Source organism: Peromyscus maniculatus, chromosome 2, assembly GCF_049852395.1.
Source record: "Peromyscus maniculatus bairdii isolate BWxNUB_F1_BW_parent chromosome 2, HU_Pman_BW_mat_3.1, whole genome shotgun sequence".
In the NCBI taxonomy this organism is placed as follows: Eukaryota; Metazoa; Chordata; class Mammalia; order Rodentia; family Cricetidae; genus Peromyscus; species Peromyscus maniculatus.
The window spans coordinates 65,214,015-65,228,604 of NC_134853.1; the positions used below are offsets into that span (position 1 = coordinate 65,214,015).

The following is a 14,590-nucleotide window of genomic DNA, read 5'->3' on the forward strand; positions in this document are numbered from 1 at the left end:
TGGCTTCCGGCATTTGGGACGTGTGCTGGCCTTCTGAGGCACTGACTAGGTCAGGCAGAGAGACAGCTGTGGCCATTCATGTGAAGGGAGCCTGCAGACATGGTTAAGATCCCTAATCAGTTGAGTTACATGAGAAGTGAGTTCATCTAAGGGGGCCTGACCTTTTGAACGAGGGTGTGGGCCTTCCCTGAGCTCAGAGACTTAAACAATTCATGTGCCAGGGCTTCCAAGCTGTTCTTGGCTCCTCCTCCTCCAGACCAACTGCCCTGCCTGCAGGTTTCAGGTTTGCATTGCTAGCCTCACTGTGTGTTCATTTTCAGGAAATCTCTGCCTGCTGTCCTGGGTACAGATATAAATACACATCCATACCATATACATATGTGTAATCTCCTAGCCGCTTTATCTCTCTAGCTAAACTCTGACTGATACAAGCACAAAATAATGGAACAAGGTATACATTTTATAAACATAGTATGCTACATCTAATTCACTGTACACAAATACCTGTGGCCTGGTTGGTTTTGCCTCGTCCAGTCAATATGCCAGGTTTTAGAAAGCCGAGTCCAGGATTTTCTTCAATCCACTTCTTTAAAGCCTTGAAGTGAGAAGAAATGACCAGTTGGACACTACTTGTAAACATTAAACCTTGCATTAATTCAGCATAGAATATATTTACAAAAAGAACATAAAACCGAAGATACAGATAGATTTCAGACTGACAAACCCCAGCTTCCAAACAACAACGAATTCCAGTGGTCTAGAACTCTGTGGTTCATTGTGGCTTAATTTGTGAGATGTTTTAAGCGACAAAAAGGCGAAGTTTAGCACGAGGGGTACACAGAAGAAGCGGATTTAGCAAGACTTTGAGATGCAAGGTCAAATGTGTAATCAGTCGCATGGTTACATATCAGCAACAGACAACTGCAATTTGAAAATCTGTGTGTTGTGTGTGGGTGCACATGGCTGACCATGTTGGGGTGGGCTGAGCATGTGTGTGTGTGTACATGCATGTGGAGGCCTGGGGTCCTCAGGTGTCATTACTTAGGAGTCCCCCTACACACCCCCCCTTAGTTTTTTTGAGACTGAGTAACTCCTTGGGGATTGCTGACGTAGCTGGCCAGCAAGCCCCAGGGTTCTGCTTCTCTCTGCCTCCACAGTGCTGGGCTTACAAGTGTACACTACCATGCTCAGGTTTTTGTATGGGTTTGGGGGACTGAAAATCCAGGTCCGGACACCTGCACTTCAAATACTTTACTGAACTATCTCCCCCGTCCACAATGTGAAATATTTTAAAGTAAATATTTAAAAATGGCATCACTAAAACTAACACCTAAGTACGAATCTAACAAAATGTACGCACGACCTCTATACTAAAAATGACAAAACACTAATCAAACACAGCAAAGGGGCTGGAGAGACGGCTCAGTGGTTAAGAGCACTGGCTGCTCTTCCAGAGAACCTGGGTTCAGTTCCCAGCACCTACATGGCTGCTCACAACTGTCTGTGACTCCAGTTCCAGAGAATCTCACACCCCTTTCTGACCTCTGTGGGCACTGCATGCAAAATACAGATACACATGCAGGAAAAACACCCACATACATAAAAAAAACAGCAAAGAACACAAGACAGGTAACCTTCAGTGACTTCTACCTCCTATGAAAAGACTTTGCAGCTTCTTTCTGAAATGCACAATAAGGCAGATGTAGCGGGACTTGTAAAAGTGACAGTGTCCACTGGGCCCTCTTCCTTTCAGTCTCCTGTACGTCACTCACTTTAGACAGAGCCAGCTGCCATGTTGGAGGCACATCTTTGCAAGCCTGCCAACAAACCTGCAAAAGGAGCTGAGAGGTTGACCCTGAGTCCTGAGCTAACTGCGGCCTCCTGAGACCTGGAGCCATAAGCACCCAGTTGTTCCCAGATCCTGGCCCCTGGATATCATATGATAATACATGTTGGTAATTTTCTGGCTCTAGCTTTGTAAGTAATGGACTCTTCAGCAAAAATAATACAGAAACTCTACATAAATGGAGATATACTATGGCTCTTGGCTTGAAGACTCAATATTAATGTCTTTCTTCCTTTATCTATCCACAGATTCAATGCAACTTCAAAAAAGACCCTGGGGGATATTTTTCATAGATGTGGAAAATCTGATTCCAAAGTATACACAGTAGACAATGGAATGCAGATTTAAAAACTTAGGGGGGGAAAAAAAAAGCTAAGTATTCACTTTGCCCCTTTTCAAGCTTATTAGAAAGCTACAGCACTCAAAACTATGGGACAGATTCAAGAATTGATGTTTAAATCATGGAAACAGATGTATAAATCAATAACAAATAGAAATTAGGGGTTGGGGATTTAGCTCAGTGGTACAGCACTTGCCTAGCAAGCTCAAGGCCCTGGGTTCAGTCCTCAGCTCTCGGGGGGGGGGGGGGGGGGGGGGGGGGAGGGGAATAGAAATTAATCCATCCAAATATAGTCAAGAGATTGTTTTAAGTTACAAAAGTAATTCAGGTGGGGCGGTGGTGGCACACACCTTTAATTCCAGCACTCGGGAGGCAGAGCCAGGCGGATCTCTGTGAGTTCGAGGCCAGCCTGGGCTACCAAGTGAGCTCCAGGAAAGGCGCAAAGCTACACAGAGAAACCCTGTCTTGAAAAACCAAAAAAAAAAAAAAAAAAAAGTAATTCAGTAAAGGATTGTCTTGTCAACAGACAATAAGATGTATAAATCCAAAGGAGGAGGAGGAATGGAACATTCAACCCTACCTCATACTATTTATAAAAATACAAAAATTCTAGACGGAAACAGAGAAAATTTTTGTGACCTTAAACATCAGCCAAAGCCAGAAAAAAAAAAAAAAAAAACAGACTTGAAACATTCAGTGTGCAGAGACACTGTTAAGATAGCTAAGCTGGGCAGTGGCACACACCTTTAATCCCAGTACTCTGGAGGCAGAGGCAGGCAAATATCTGAGTTCAAGGCCAACCTGGTCTACAGAGCAAGTTCCAGAACAGCCAGAGCTACACAGAGAAACTCTGTCTCAAACCATGCCCCACCACCACCATAAAAAAAAAAAAAAAAAAAAAGGTAACTAAAAAGCAGGCTGTAGGCCAGCAGAAAACACTTCAAATCCCTTGTCTCAACAGAGGACTTTTTGGTCATCCTACAAAAGACTCTTGAAAACTTGACAATAAGATGGTAACCTACTTTTTTTCCAGAACTGGGGATTAAACTCTCAGATGCTAGGTGAGTGCTCAACCACTGAACTATAGCTCCAGCCCAAAAGCTCAACTTTGGCATTGGTTTTAAAATCTGAATACATAAACTTTTTAAAGATGATCTCAAGACAAACTTCTAAGCATATGAGGTGTCCAAGCATATTAGTTACTAATCAATGTAAATCAAAACCTACAGGATGGCTGGAAATGACAATTTTAACAGGAAACTCTTAAAAAGGATGAAGTACTAAGACTTAGAACATGAGGAAATAAAACTGAGGTATTAGTGTAAGGATAAACAATCAGGACAGGCCCACACATGCATGGATACTTGATTACAGGGCAGCGAAGAATGGGCAACCTTTTCAGTAAAGTAGAGCCAATCTGTTCTGTGTGTGCATGGACACACACACACACACACACACACACACACACACACACACACACACACACAAGACTTACATCCACAAGTGCTCTGGTTTTCACGAAGAGAATGGTTTTGGTCTCGGGCTTTAAGTGGTATTCTTCCTGTAAGATCAAGTAGAGGTCTCTGAGTTTCGGGTTCTCGTTGCTGGGATCTGTGGAAACCTTTTCTAGGTCCTCCAGCTTTTCTGCAAATAGAGAACAGTTTGCAAAAGGCTAATGAATGTTAAGGCTTTAGAACTGTGGCCTTCTATTTCAAACAGTTAACCTCTCCATTGTTAGCCAGAAATCTGAGAAGTCAACACTAATTTCAAATGGTGTATCCCTTTAGAAAGCAGTTTAGCAATATAAAGCTCACACATTCTTTGGCGCAGTAATCTACAGCTAGGAATTTGACTCAAAAGTTCTATTTAGAAAACTATGCAGAAGATCCCGAGGACAGTCACTGAGATTGTTGAGACTATGAAAGAAATACAGAAAACAACCCAAACACTAAGTAACTGAGAAGCTGCTCTACAGATCTTAGGCTACCTGGCTGATGGAAATACAATGGGAATACAACATTGCTGTTAAAATTAAAGAGGTATGTGCCTGCTGATATGGAAAGATCTAAAAGATACATATTTTCTGTTCGTTTGTTTGTTTTGTTTTGTTTGTTTAATTTTTCAACACAGGGTTTCTCTGTGCATCACTGGCTGTCCTGGAACTTGCTCTGTAGACCAGGCTGGCCTCGAGCTCATCCCTGCCTCTGCCTCCTGAGTGCTGGGATTAAAGGTGGGCTTTCAAAAAGATATGTTAAGTTAAAAACTGAAACACAGGATATCTTATCTTAAAAAAAAAAAAAAAAAGTGTGGTGTGCTAGAGCCAGATCAAACCGGATTACGGTGGTCAACTGTGAAGTTCTTGAGAATTGTGGTGTCTGGTTTTAAATATCACCTTAAAAATTCAATTCTCTATCCTTGCAGCTCAATGACTTATATAAAAACAAATATAACATATAGCCATGCTCATTAACTTCCTAATTCATTTTCTCACACTTTACTATGAGTTATGCTCTTGAGTTGTTATGCATGCATGTATGTACACATCTAGAATATATGCATGGTAGAAATGTTAGTGTGTGTTCAACTGTACACAAGTTCAATGAAATATTGGTGGTTGGAAATTGATCATCGTAGAAGTACTTATACATGGAAATAAAGATAACACTGGCTTCATCCTTTGTTGGCAGTCTAGACTTTGTAAAATGCTAAGTATTTAATGCAGTTAAATTTAGCTATTATTTATGAATCATGTAAAAATGCAGAAATGCCCTCCCTGTGTTTGAAACTATTATCTAGTTCAGATAAAAAGTTGCTCACTTTTCTGAGAAATCAGCGAGGTGCCAACATGTCTCTGTTGTTTCATTTGGTTCTCACACCTAGAATTAACAGAAAATAGACCTGACAGCCATATCAAAACTACATTTACTTTGGTAATTGCAATCTCCAGTTGGCTGTGAATACAATAATCCTGCAGAGACCACCAAAAGCATTCTGTGGGCCACAAATGGATAAAAGTAATATATATTAAAGAGTTCCATGTTTATTATTTGTGAGTTGCTTACTATGTTATCCCCCATATCAGTAAAATTTATAATAAACATATGCAATTTGTCTATACATTTTCTCCCAGATAACTAACTGTATGTTTATCAACACAGCACATCACTGGCTACACACATGTATAGTAAATAATTTAGTATTAGTAGTGATTGCTTCTAGGAAAAGTAATTTGAAAGGAGAAAGAAAACATGTTCCATTTACTATTTCCGATGTTTGGAGTATAATGTAAGGGCAGTAGGGGTATATTTTTCATTATTAGAAGTATACATAAACCAGGCAGTGGTGGCACACGCCTTTAATCCCAGCATTTTGGAGGCAGAGACAGGCAGAACTCGGTGAGTTTGAAGCCAGCTTGGTCTACAGAGAGAGTTCCTGGACAGCCTGGGCTACACAGAGAAACCCTGTCTCAAAAAACAAACCAACAAAAAAAGAAGCATATATAAAGCATAGTCTTCTTAACATCATTAGAACACATGTTGGTGTTATTAAACCTTTTTAAATTGCCAAGTTGAACAGAATGCTACTACTTATTAACTGTGGGAAGCAGCTTTTCCAAATCCCACTGTTTTCCCTTTTCCCAAATAAAAAGTGGAAAAACCATGGATGTGTCTGTAAGAATTAGATTTTTCTGAAGCCAAACCCTCCTGTATTTTTTGTTTGTTTGTTTGTTTGGATGGTTGGTTGGTTGGTTGGTTGGTTGGTTGGTTGGTTGGTTGGTTGGCTTTAAGGCTTTTGCTTTTTGTTTGTAGTGCTAGGGGTTCCAGCCATGCTAAGGCCATGCTCCATCACAGCCCCCATAATGTGTCATCTCAAGCCCAGCACAACAGCACCAGCGAATAAACAGATGCTAAGTGTGATGTGCACCCTGCTGATCGAGCCACCCGACTCCAGAGACTCCCGACCTCGGAAGTCATCCTGGAGTCACCCTCACCTTCAAACCTCCGAGTAAGATCTTGCTCAGTCTCATCAAATGCTGCTTCTCGGACATCATGGAAGAAGGCTTTGAGGTAATTAAGGGCATCCTTCATCTGTGCATCCTCACTGATGATGAGAGCATCGTTGTATTTCTGTTTGAAATGAAAGGTGAGTCTCAGTACCTTTCCAAGTCCCCACGTTCCCCACACTGACGTTCAACCGGCTGTACTTAGTACAAAACTGGTTTCAGGAAAACCTTTCTCATATTGCACTGCTGAGGTTTTAGAGGTAAATGGCCCTTGGTGGGTCTATGATAAAAACCTCTGAACCAAAATCCAGTTTCCTTTTTTGTTTTAGTTAACTAGATATTAATTAAGTAGATTCACTTTGTATTGTAAAATTACGCCTTGGGAGAGAAGGAGAAACAGTGTATCATAAGAAACAACAACAAAAGCAAGTCAGCGAGTTTGACATCACCTTGCATCATAGTGCTGACACTCTTCTTAAATTCCAGAGTCATAATAAAATGTACATGGGCCTTTCAGAAGATGGCCCTTACCACCTATGCTGAGAGTCCGGTAAGCATTGAAATTCCATGAACACATGCTATGGAACAAGTCTTTAAATATGTTCCACAGCATGGCAACAGAGGTGGCGGCTGTTCCCGCCATTCCTTTCTTCTGTGTTAACCAGAGCCCCCAGGGTTCTAAGTCTGTGGCTTTAACAAAGTAAGGCCACACACGCGTCAGGATGTGGCAACAGGAGCCACTTCTTGAACTCAGAGATGGGGTTACCAATCACAGATCTAGAGCAGTAGTGTTTCGTCATCACCCAGCTTTCTCCACCCACATCCATAAGGCAGAGCTGGAGGCTTGACATGGACCCCGAACCTCTCTCTGTTCCCGTCCTGTAGCCTGGCTGTTAAATTTCAGAGAACAAATGAGGTTGGTGATGACTTTCTGTAAAGTTCCTAATTGAGCTCTTGGCTAGGATCAGAAGCTAATGTTCCCTCAGCTGCCACAGTGCAGACCCCAGGAGCTGCAGTGACCAAAGCATGCCATTCAAAGCAGCGATCGATCTACCCGCAGATGTGATGTGTACAGAAAGAGCGCTCTGCAGATCCTGCTCTCCTCCTCTTTGTCCGGCATCTGGAAGACCATGCACGCTTTGTGCACTGCAACAATCCACTGTTCGTACTTCTGGGTGCCAAATTCTCTGTTTTGAATTTGAAAAAACTTTCCTAGAGGGCAAAACAAATCAATAAACAAACAAACAAATGAACAAGTGGTCTGCAAGCATTGGTTCTAACATGCCTCGTCCTCTAATTTTCTTTCTTATTCATTATAAGTGATATTTATCCTGAAGTGGCCTGAGTTTTCAGCTGTGCGCGCGCGCGCACACACACACACACACACACACACACACACACACACACACACGCACACACACACACACACACACACACACACACACGCACACATGTATGTGTAAGTAAAGTGGTTACTTACTAAATGACCCCAAATCAAAGTGCTTTTCATTCATAATTGCATTTTTTTTTCTAATTTCGTGAGGTCAATATTTCATTTTACAAAGAGGAAACAGATTCGGAAAGAGCTGAGTAAGGGGGGCTGGAGAGATGACTCAGCAGTTAGGCTCTGGTAGAGGACCCACGTTCAGCTCCCAGCACTCATGTTGGGTGGCTTCCAACCACCTGTAAATCCAGTTCCAGGGGGATTCGATGCCCTTTTCTAACCCCCAGGAGCAACAGCACTCATCCCCCACAGTCACATGATTTTTTTTAAATAAATCTTTTATGGGCTGGAGAGATGGCTCAGAGGTTAAGAGCACTGGCTACTCTTCCACAGGTCCTGAGTTCAATTCCCAGCATCCACATGGTGACTCCCAACCATCTATCATGAGATCTGGTGCCCTCTTCTGGCCTGCAGGGATACATTCAGGCAGAACACCATACACATAATAATAAATAAATCTAAAAAAAAAGGTGGTGGCACACGCCTTTATTCCCAGCACTCAGGAGGCAGAGGCAGGCAGATCTCTGTGAGTTCGAGGCCAGCCTGGTCTCCAAAGCCAGTTCCAGGAAAGGCTCAAAGCTACACAGGGAAACCCTGTCTTGAAAAACAATGACAAAAAAAAAATCTTTTATAAAAGGATTACTAAATAATTTACTCGTATTGTGTGGGTGTGGCAAGAACTCAAACCCAGCTATGTGATGTCTAAGCCCTACAGGTCTAAGGGGCTGACAGCCAAGGTAATTCAGAAATTAAACAAACAAACAAACAAAAAACACAATGCTGCCCTTAAAAACAAAGACACCATTGGAATAGTAAGTCTCAAAAGCTTCAGAGACAGGTATATAAAACTGGGAGCACCAGTGTCCAACACAGCCTGTTCTGCTTTGCTATGAGGTCGGGACACCTGATCTCAGGGCAGCACTCACAGCATCAATCACAGCAGAACACAGAGATGTTGTTCTGGGTACAACTGGGTGCACACCTGGAGCTAAGCCCAGCTGCTTGGTTCAGACTCATAGGGTCCACAGTGATCCAGACTCTGGGGCAGGGGGGGGGGGGTGCCAGCATGGAGAGAGGTGAAAAGACGAAGTGGAAACAGCCACAGTGGCTTGGTCTGTTAGTTTAGTTTCCTGGGCTTCTTGAGACAAGCACAGGACAGTAAAATTCAAAGACAAGAAATGCATTTATGCATTAAATGTCTCCCCTCACCCATTCATTTTCAATAATAGAGCAGAGGACTGATACCCAACAGGTAACAGTGGCAGGCTTCTTCCCTGCTTCCACCCCACAGACAGGGTCTCAGTATGTAGCCCAGGCTGGCCCTCAGACTCACAACCTTGTAGACTCAGTCTCCAAGCTGCAGGGGTTGCAGGTGTTGCCACCACACCCAGTTCACAATGAGATGTTTTCCCAGTTCCAGAAGAAATGAGGTGGCTGTCGACAGTTACTCAATGTGAGGATTGGGAAAATATTCCATGCTATTAGGAAGTGAGTTATTGACAGGATTTGGACTGGAGGAAGTACAGATGTTAGCTACAGTGAGAGGAATAATTCAGTAAAAGTCTGTTCATTCATCATCACTTTAGTCAGATCGTGTCATTCTGTTTCTGGGTGACCCATATACCTCCTAACTGGTCTCTTTACCGCCTGCCTTTTTTTTTTTTCTCCATCAAGTTCCTACCAAGTAGCTACAGAGAGTTTCTAAAACAGTAGAAGAGAGAGCATGCCACCCCACGCTACTACTTCAGGGCCTTCAGTGGATTCGTTACCTAAATTATTCCTCCCCAGTGCTGTCCTTGGATACTGTTTGTCTCCCGGATGCTCATGTGGCAAAAGCATGATGAGGTTAAGAGGTGGTGACACTTTCAAGAGCTGAGGACAGTGAGAGGGTGTTAGGTAACTGATGGCATTGCTCCTGGAAGGGATTAATGCAGATCTAATGGAGGCCCAGTGTTGATGCACATCTTGGGAGGAGGAGACAGCAAGTTCCCAGTTCAAGGCAGCTGGGCGGTGGTGGCGCACGCCTTTAATCCCAGCACTCGGGAGGCAGAGGCAGGAGGATCTCTGTGAGTTCGAGGCCAGCCTGGGCTACCAAGTGAGCTCCAGGAGAGGCGCAAAGCTACGCAAAGAAACCCTGTCTTGAAAAACCAAAAAAAAAAAAAAAAAAAAAAAAAACCAGTTCAAGGCTAGCCTGCACTGTATACAAAGATTCTGTCTCAAAAGAAAAAAGAAGGAGGTAATTTAGAAGGTGATTTAAAGACAGTTTTTTTCAGGTATTTATGTCCAGATGGATCTGCTTTCAATTTAAAAAGAAAATAAAGCAAAAGAGAATTTAAAAATTCTTATAAGGTGCCTAAATAACCAAGAATGGAGAAATTCAACATATGAGGCAGATATGGTGGCTCATGTTAGCAACTCCAAGACTCAGAAGGCTGAAGCAAGAGGACTCTGCAAGTTCAAAGCCAGCCCAGTCATATAGCAAGTTTCAGACCAACCAGGGATACAGAAAAAGACCTTGTCTCACAAACAACTAGAGAAATGGGAGCCAGAGAGACAGCTTAAGCTCAATTCCCAACAGATGTGGCAGCTCACAACTGTCTGTAACTCCAGTTCTGGGGCATCTGACGCACTCTTCACACATGTGGTACACATACATACGTGCAGACAAAAACACCTATACACAGAAAATAAAAATAAATCTTCTAAAAAGGACTAGAGAAAAGAAAGGAGGTGAAAAAAGGGATGAGGAGATAAAGAAGATATAGAGAAAGGAGGAGAAATGCGTGTGAATAAATGAGAACAAGTCAGTCCACATCTGGATATAATCTCACCATTGAACTGAAAAGACACTAATGGGCAATAAAAGACTCTCGCCAAGTGGAAGGGACACAGAAAATGGGATTTAGCTGTCATGAGTTAGCACAGACTTACCAAGTTCCTCGGAGACATTCTTTGCCAGTTTCTCAGTCTCCTTCATCAGCTGAGATATGATGGACTTGAAGGTGTTGACAGTCCGTGATTCCACTTTCCTGAAAACTAGGATCGAATGAACATGAGTAGTGTGAAGGACGCACAGGTCAAACTCTGCCATTTCCAAATCCTCCTCTGCCCTCGTCACATCCTCTGGAAAGCCACAGGCTCCAAGCTCACTAGTAAGTGGCCCAAATCACAGCACATACTCAAAAGCATTGAAACAGCTTCACGTTGCTTCCTGTACCGAGTCTAATGTCCCTCCTGGCCTAGGTGTAATCCAGCCTCTCAGTCTAGGTTTCCTGGTGCCTCTGCGCTGACAAGTCTGGTAGCGCTCTGGTTTCTGCAAACACCAACTCCAGCCCTGTTTCTCTGCTGTCCTATATTCCTTCTCCGCACCATCTCGCCCCTGAAGAGTGTTCCCATTGATCTTACTATTCACGTGCTATGTTCTGGCAGTAGAGAGTTGACAAGAACTACCAGATGCTGCACAGAAGGCTGATTCTTGGAGGAAAGAAAGGTGTGCGCCTAAACTCGCCCGTCAGAGTCCTGCTATGCGGGTGCAGGCAAGGCATTGTGGAGCAAGGGAAGGAAAGTCAGTCTCTCTGGGGAGGCTGCTGTAAAATAAGCATGAGAAGGAGAAAGGCAGGAACAGGAGAGGCCAAGCACAAAGCCCAGCTGGGACGCAGGCGCAGAAGAGCACAGGGAGGGTTTGCAGAGTCAGGGAAAGCCACGCAGTCTTTACAAGACTTGGAAGTAGAAGAAGCTCAAAGGCCTCAAATTGCAGAGAAATCCACGGGTGTTGCTAAAGGGGTGTGGTGGGCCGTCTTCACACTCTCCATGGGGGACTCTCAGAAATGAACAGGGCCGGGCCCTCCCATTCCACTCAATGCATTCTGCCACTGACTCAAAATCAGTGCTCAGGCCAAGACGAAGCCAAGTGTAACTGCTGTACCTCCAGGCTTACATGGCTAGTTAATCATTAATAACCATCTGCTAGTGAACCTCATTTTTAAAACCTGTTCCAGTCATTTGATGAGAGCTATTATGATTCAGATCATTCCAACCAGATCCATTACAATCATCAGATCCATACAGGAACAAGATGACCCCATAGTACCTGCCTAGGGCATGGAGCCTAGAGGCCTGACCCAGCCACTGGTTATCAGCTCTCTTGCTGGTGCTTGCTAAGGGCTTTAGAGATAAAGAGCAAGGATGTTTGTCCCTTTTAGGCTACTTTTGAGACTCATGCATCACTCAGGAGAAGAGGTCGATTAGGGAGAAAGATAGGACGCACATGTGACTATTTCTGAAGTTTGGAGTTAAAATGCTTTTACCAAACAAACGCCTCAGAGTTCATCCATCTGAAGGAGGAGGAGCAGAGAGTCACAAGTTCGCAAGGGGTGTGTTGCTGAACCCACTTACTTTTCTGGGGCTTATAAACAACCTGCTCGAGTTCTTCCACGTTGTCCCTGACGGTGGCGATCACGGACACATCCAGGGCAGCGCAGAGTTTGCAGATGTGCAGAATGGCTTCCTCTACGGTTTTGGCGTCTCCAACACCAACTGAGGCAGTCAGCCCGATGACCTGTAAGGAGCATCCCCGACACTGGTTCTCGGACGTTCTCCAGGATGTTGTGAGCAGAAGCTCCCCCCCCCCAAGTGCAGCACTAAATAAATCTCATCATCCAGACACTAGCCAGAGTAAGAACAGAGAGGAAACCTTTTCCAGGCAGGGCTAGTCTTTCTTTACCCGTGTCTCCTACTAAGGAGGAAAACATCAGATGGGAACAAAAAGGAATAACGTGTCCATTCCAGTCACCTCCATGTCCCGTTCATTTCTGTGCGCTTTGACAAGCACCTCAACAGTCAGTGGAGGGGAAATGGCCATTTAAAAACAAGAGCTGGGTAGATTCAGTGAGATAACTTCCTTCAGTAATAACCCGACAACTATGGAATGATTAACTCACCAGTGAGAAATCTGTTTACCATCAACATTACTTGAGAAGATCAAGCTGTGGGTACCACACTAAATGTCCTTTAACCTGTACTTCTGAAATGGGTAATTATTGGAGCTAAAGAATTGCATACAATTCATAGTTTACAGCCTCATTTGGAGCCCTGGTATAATCCCATCATTCTTCACTGTATCCATCTCTGTTCTCACCTACTGTTTCAAATCATCTTCATCCTCTCCAACTCCCGCTCCCATTTCTATATTGATGGTTTTCAGCACAGCGCCTGCCTCTCCTCAGATTGAGAGAAAGGAGAATTTCTACCCATGATTCCCTTCCTTCCTGTCCCATCTAAGAATGACCCTCTGAAGGGATTCTTCTCATGTGATATTGGATGGGTTGCTGCTCATTTCCTGTGCTAAGCCGTAGACTTGCCCACTGACGCTCTACCCTCCAGATGTCTCCAGGAGCATCTGTCATAACTAACAGCTTTACTGGTTGTCCCCGTTCTCATCCTGCCAAATCTGCTGCTGCTGCTCCTTACCTCACTCTCTACACTCAAGTGATACCGTAGATTTCAGGATGCTGGAACATGCCAGAATCTTTCATAGCTCTGTGCCTCTGGACACACCACATCCTCTTAATGAAAAGCATAAAGTCATCTGCCTGGAAAACCCCTGTTAGTTCCTCTCTTCTCGGTTACATCTTGCCTTACTTTTACTTACGTTTCAACTACACCCTTTACCCGTCTCTACAGCAAAGCTCACGATCAGCTGTGACATAACTATTATGTACCCGGCTCCCTGTGCACACTTAACTGTATGAGAGCCAACGTTATATCTTCTATATCAGTGTCCCCATGGCCTAAAACAGTGCCCAAGGTACATGGAAGCCCATGATTCATACAGTTGGCCCTCAACATCCAGATGTTATAGACATCTGTGAATTCACACAACCATGGATCAAAAATATTTTGTTAACCTCATAAGTACTAAAATGTATAAATTTCCTACCTTCATTCCCTAAGCAATATAGTATAAGAACTACTTATATAAAAATTTACATTATACTGTGCAATATTAGTAATCTAGAGCTGATACAAAGAATGTAAGAGGAAAGTGTGTAGATTGTATATAAATGCAATGTCATCTCATACAAGAGACTTAAGCAGCCTAGATTTTGGTTCCTGTGAAGGGTATCCACCCTGGATACCAAGGACAACTGTCTGTCAAATGAATGAACCAAAACTAACCAATGAGTTGTAACTGATGGACCTAGAATCGGAGGAGGGTAATCTCAAATGTGGCTACAAGAATAACTAGATGGAATTCTGGATGATTGTGGCTCCTTTGAGACATCATCTGACTGAAATACCTGAGGCAGTGGGTCTGGCGACTCTCCAAGTTTGTGATCTAGGTATCTGAACATGATCTGATTGTACGGGTGGTGTTTGCTGGTGTTGTGGCATTCATCAAATATCATCAAGGTGAAGACGGACAGTGAGGGGATGGTCCCATTGTTGAGATTGTTCACGAGAATCTGGGGTGTCAGGATGATGATGTCATTGTTTTCAATAATGGGCTGCACTGAGACATTATCAGTCGTTGCCCCAGAAATGCCTGCTACGTTGTACCTGGGAAATGACAGAAATCTCTTATTACCGACTGCAGTGTGAACAAGGAAACAAAGGTGAAACATTAGATCAGCGCAACAATGAATGAAGTCCCCCTAAGCCCAAAAGAATGCAACCAGGGAGTAATTTAAGTTCCCCCCTAAGCCCAAAAGAATGCAACCAGGGAGTAATTTAAGCTTACACTCAAACCTGACATGAAGCCAGAGATCGGGAAATGCAATCTGGTGAATTGACCACGGTATATTTATTCATTCGAGTCATTAGGAGATGAATAATTCTTAAAAGAGTAATGTCAAATGAAGTAAAAAATCGTTAAGAATGACTGGTGTTTCATCTTCA

The 14,590-nt window shown here is 43.4% G+C and overlaps 1 protein-coding gene across 3 annotated transcripts in view; it reads right to left on the bottom strand.

Moving 5' to 3' along the window:
• Positions 1-14,590, bottom strand: part of Rigi (RNA sensor RIG-I) — a 55,806-nt gene that overhangs the window by 12,555 nt on the left and 28,661 nt on the right. For all 3 annotated transcript variants that reach the window (XM_076563468.1, XM_006975324.4, XM_076563469.1), the window contains 7 exons: positions 13,993-14,251; positions 12,089-12,251; positions 10,625-10,729; positions 7,244-7,401; positions 6,178-6,313; positions 3,682-3,830; positions 505-595 (listed from right to left, as the gene is read on the bottom strand). In XM_076563468.1, the coding sequence (XP_076419583.1) occupies positions 505-595; positions 3,682-3,830; positions 6,178-6,313; positions 7,244-7,401; positions 10,625-10,729; positions 12,089-12,251; positions 13,993-14,251 (1,061 nt within the window). The remainder of the gene's footprint in view (positions 1-504; positions 596-3,681; positions 3,831-6,177; positions 6,314-7,243; positions 7,402-10,624; positions 10,730-12,088; positions 12,252-13,992; positions 14,252-14,590) is intronic.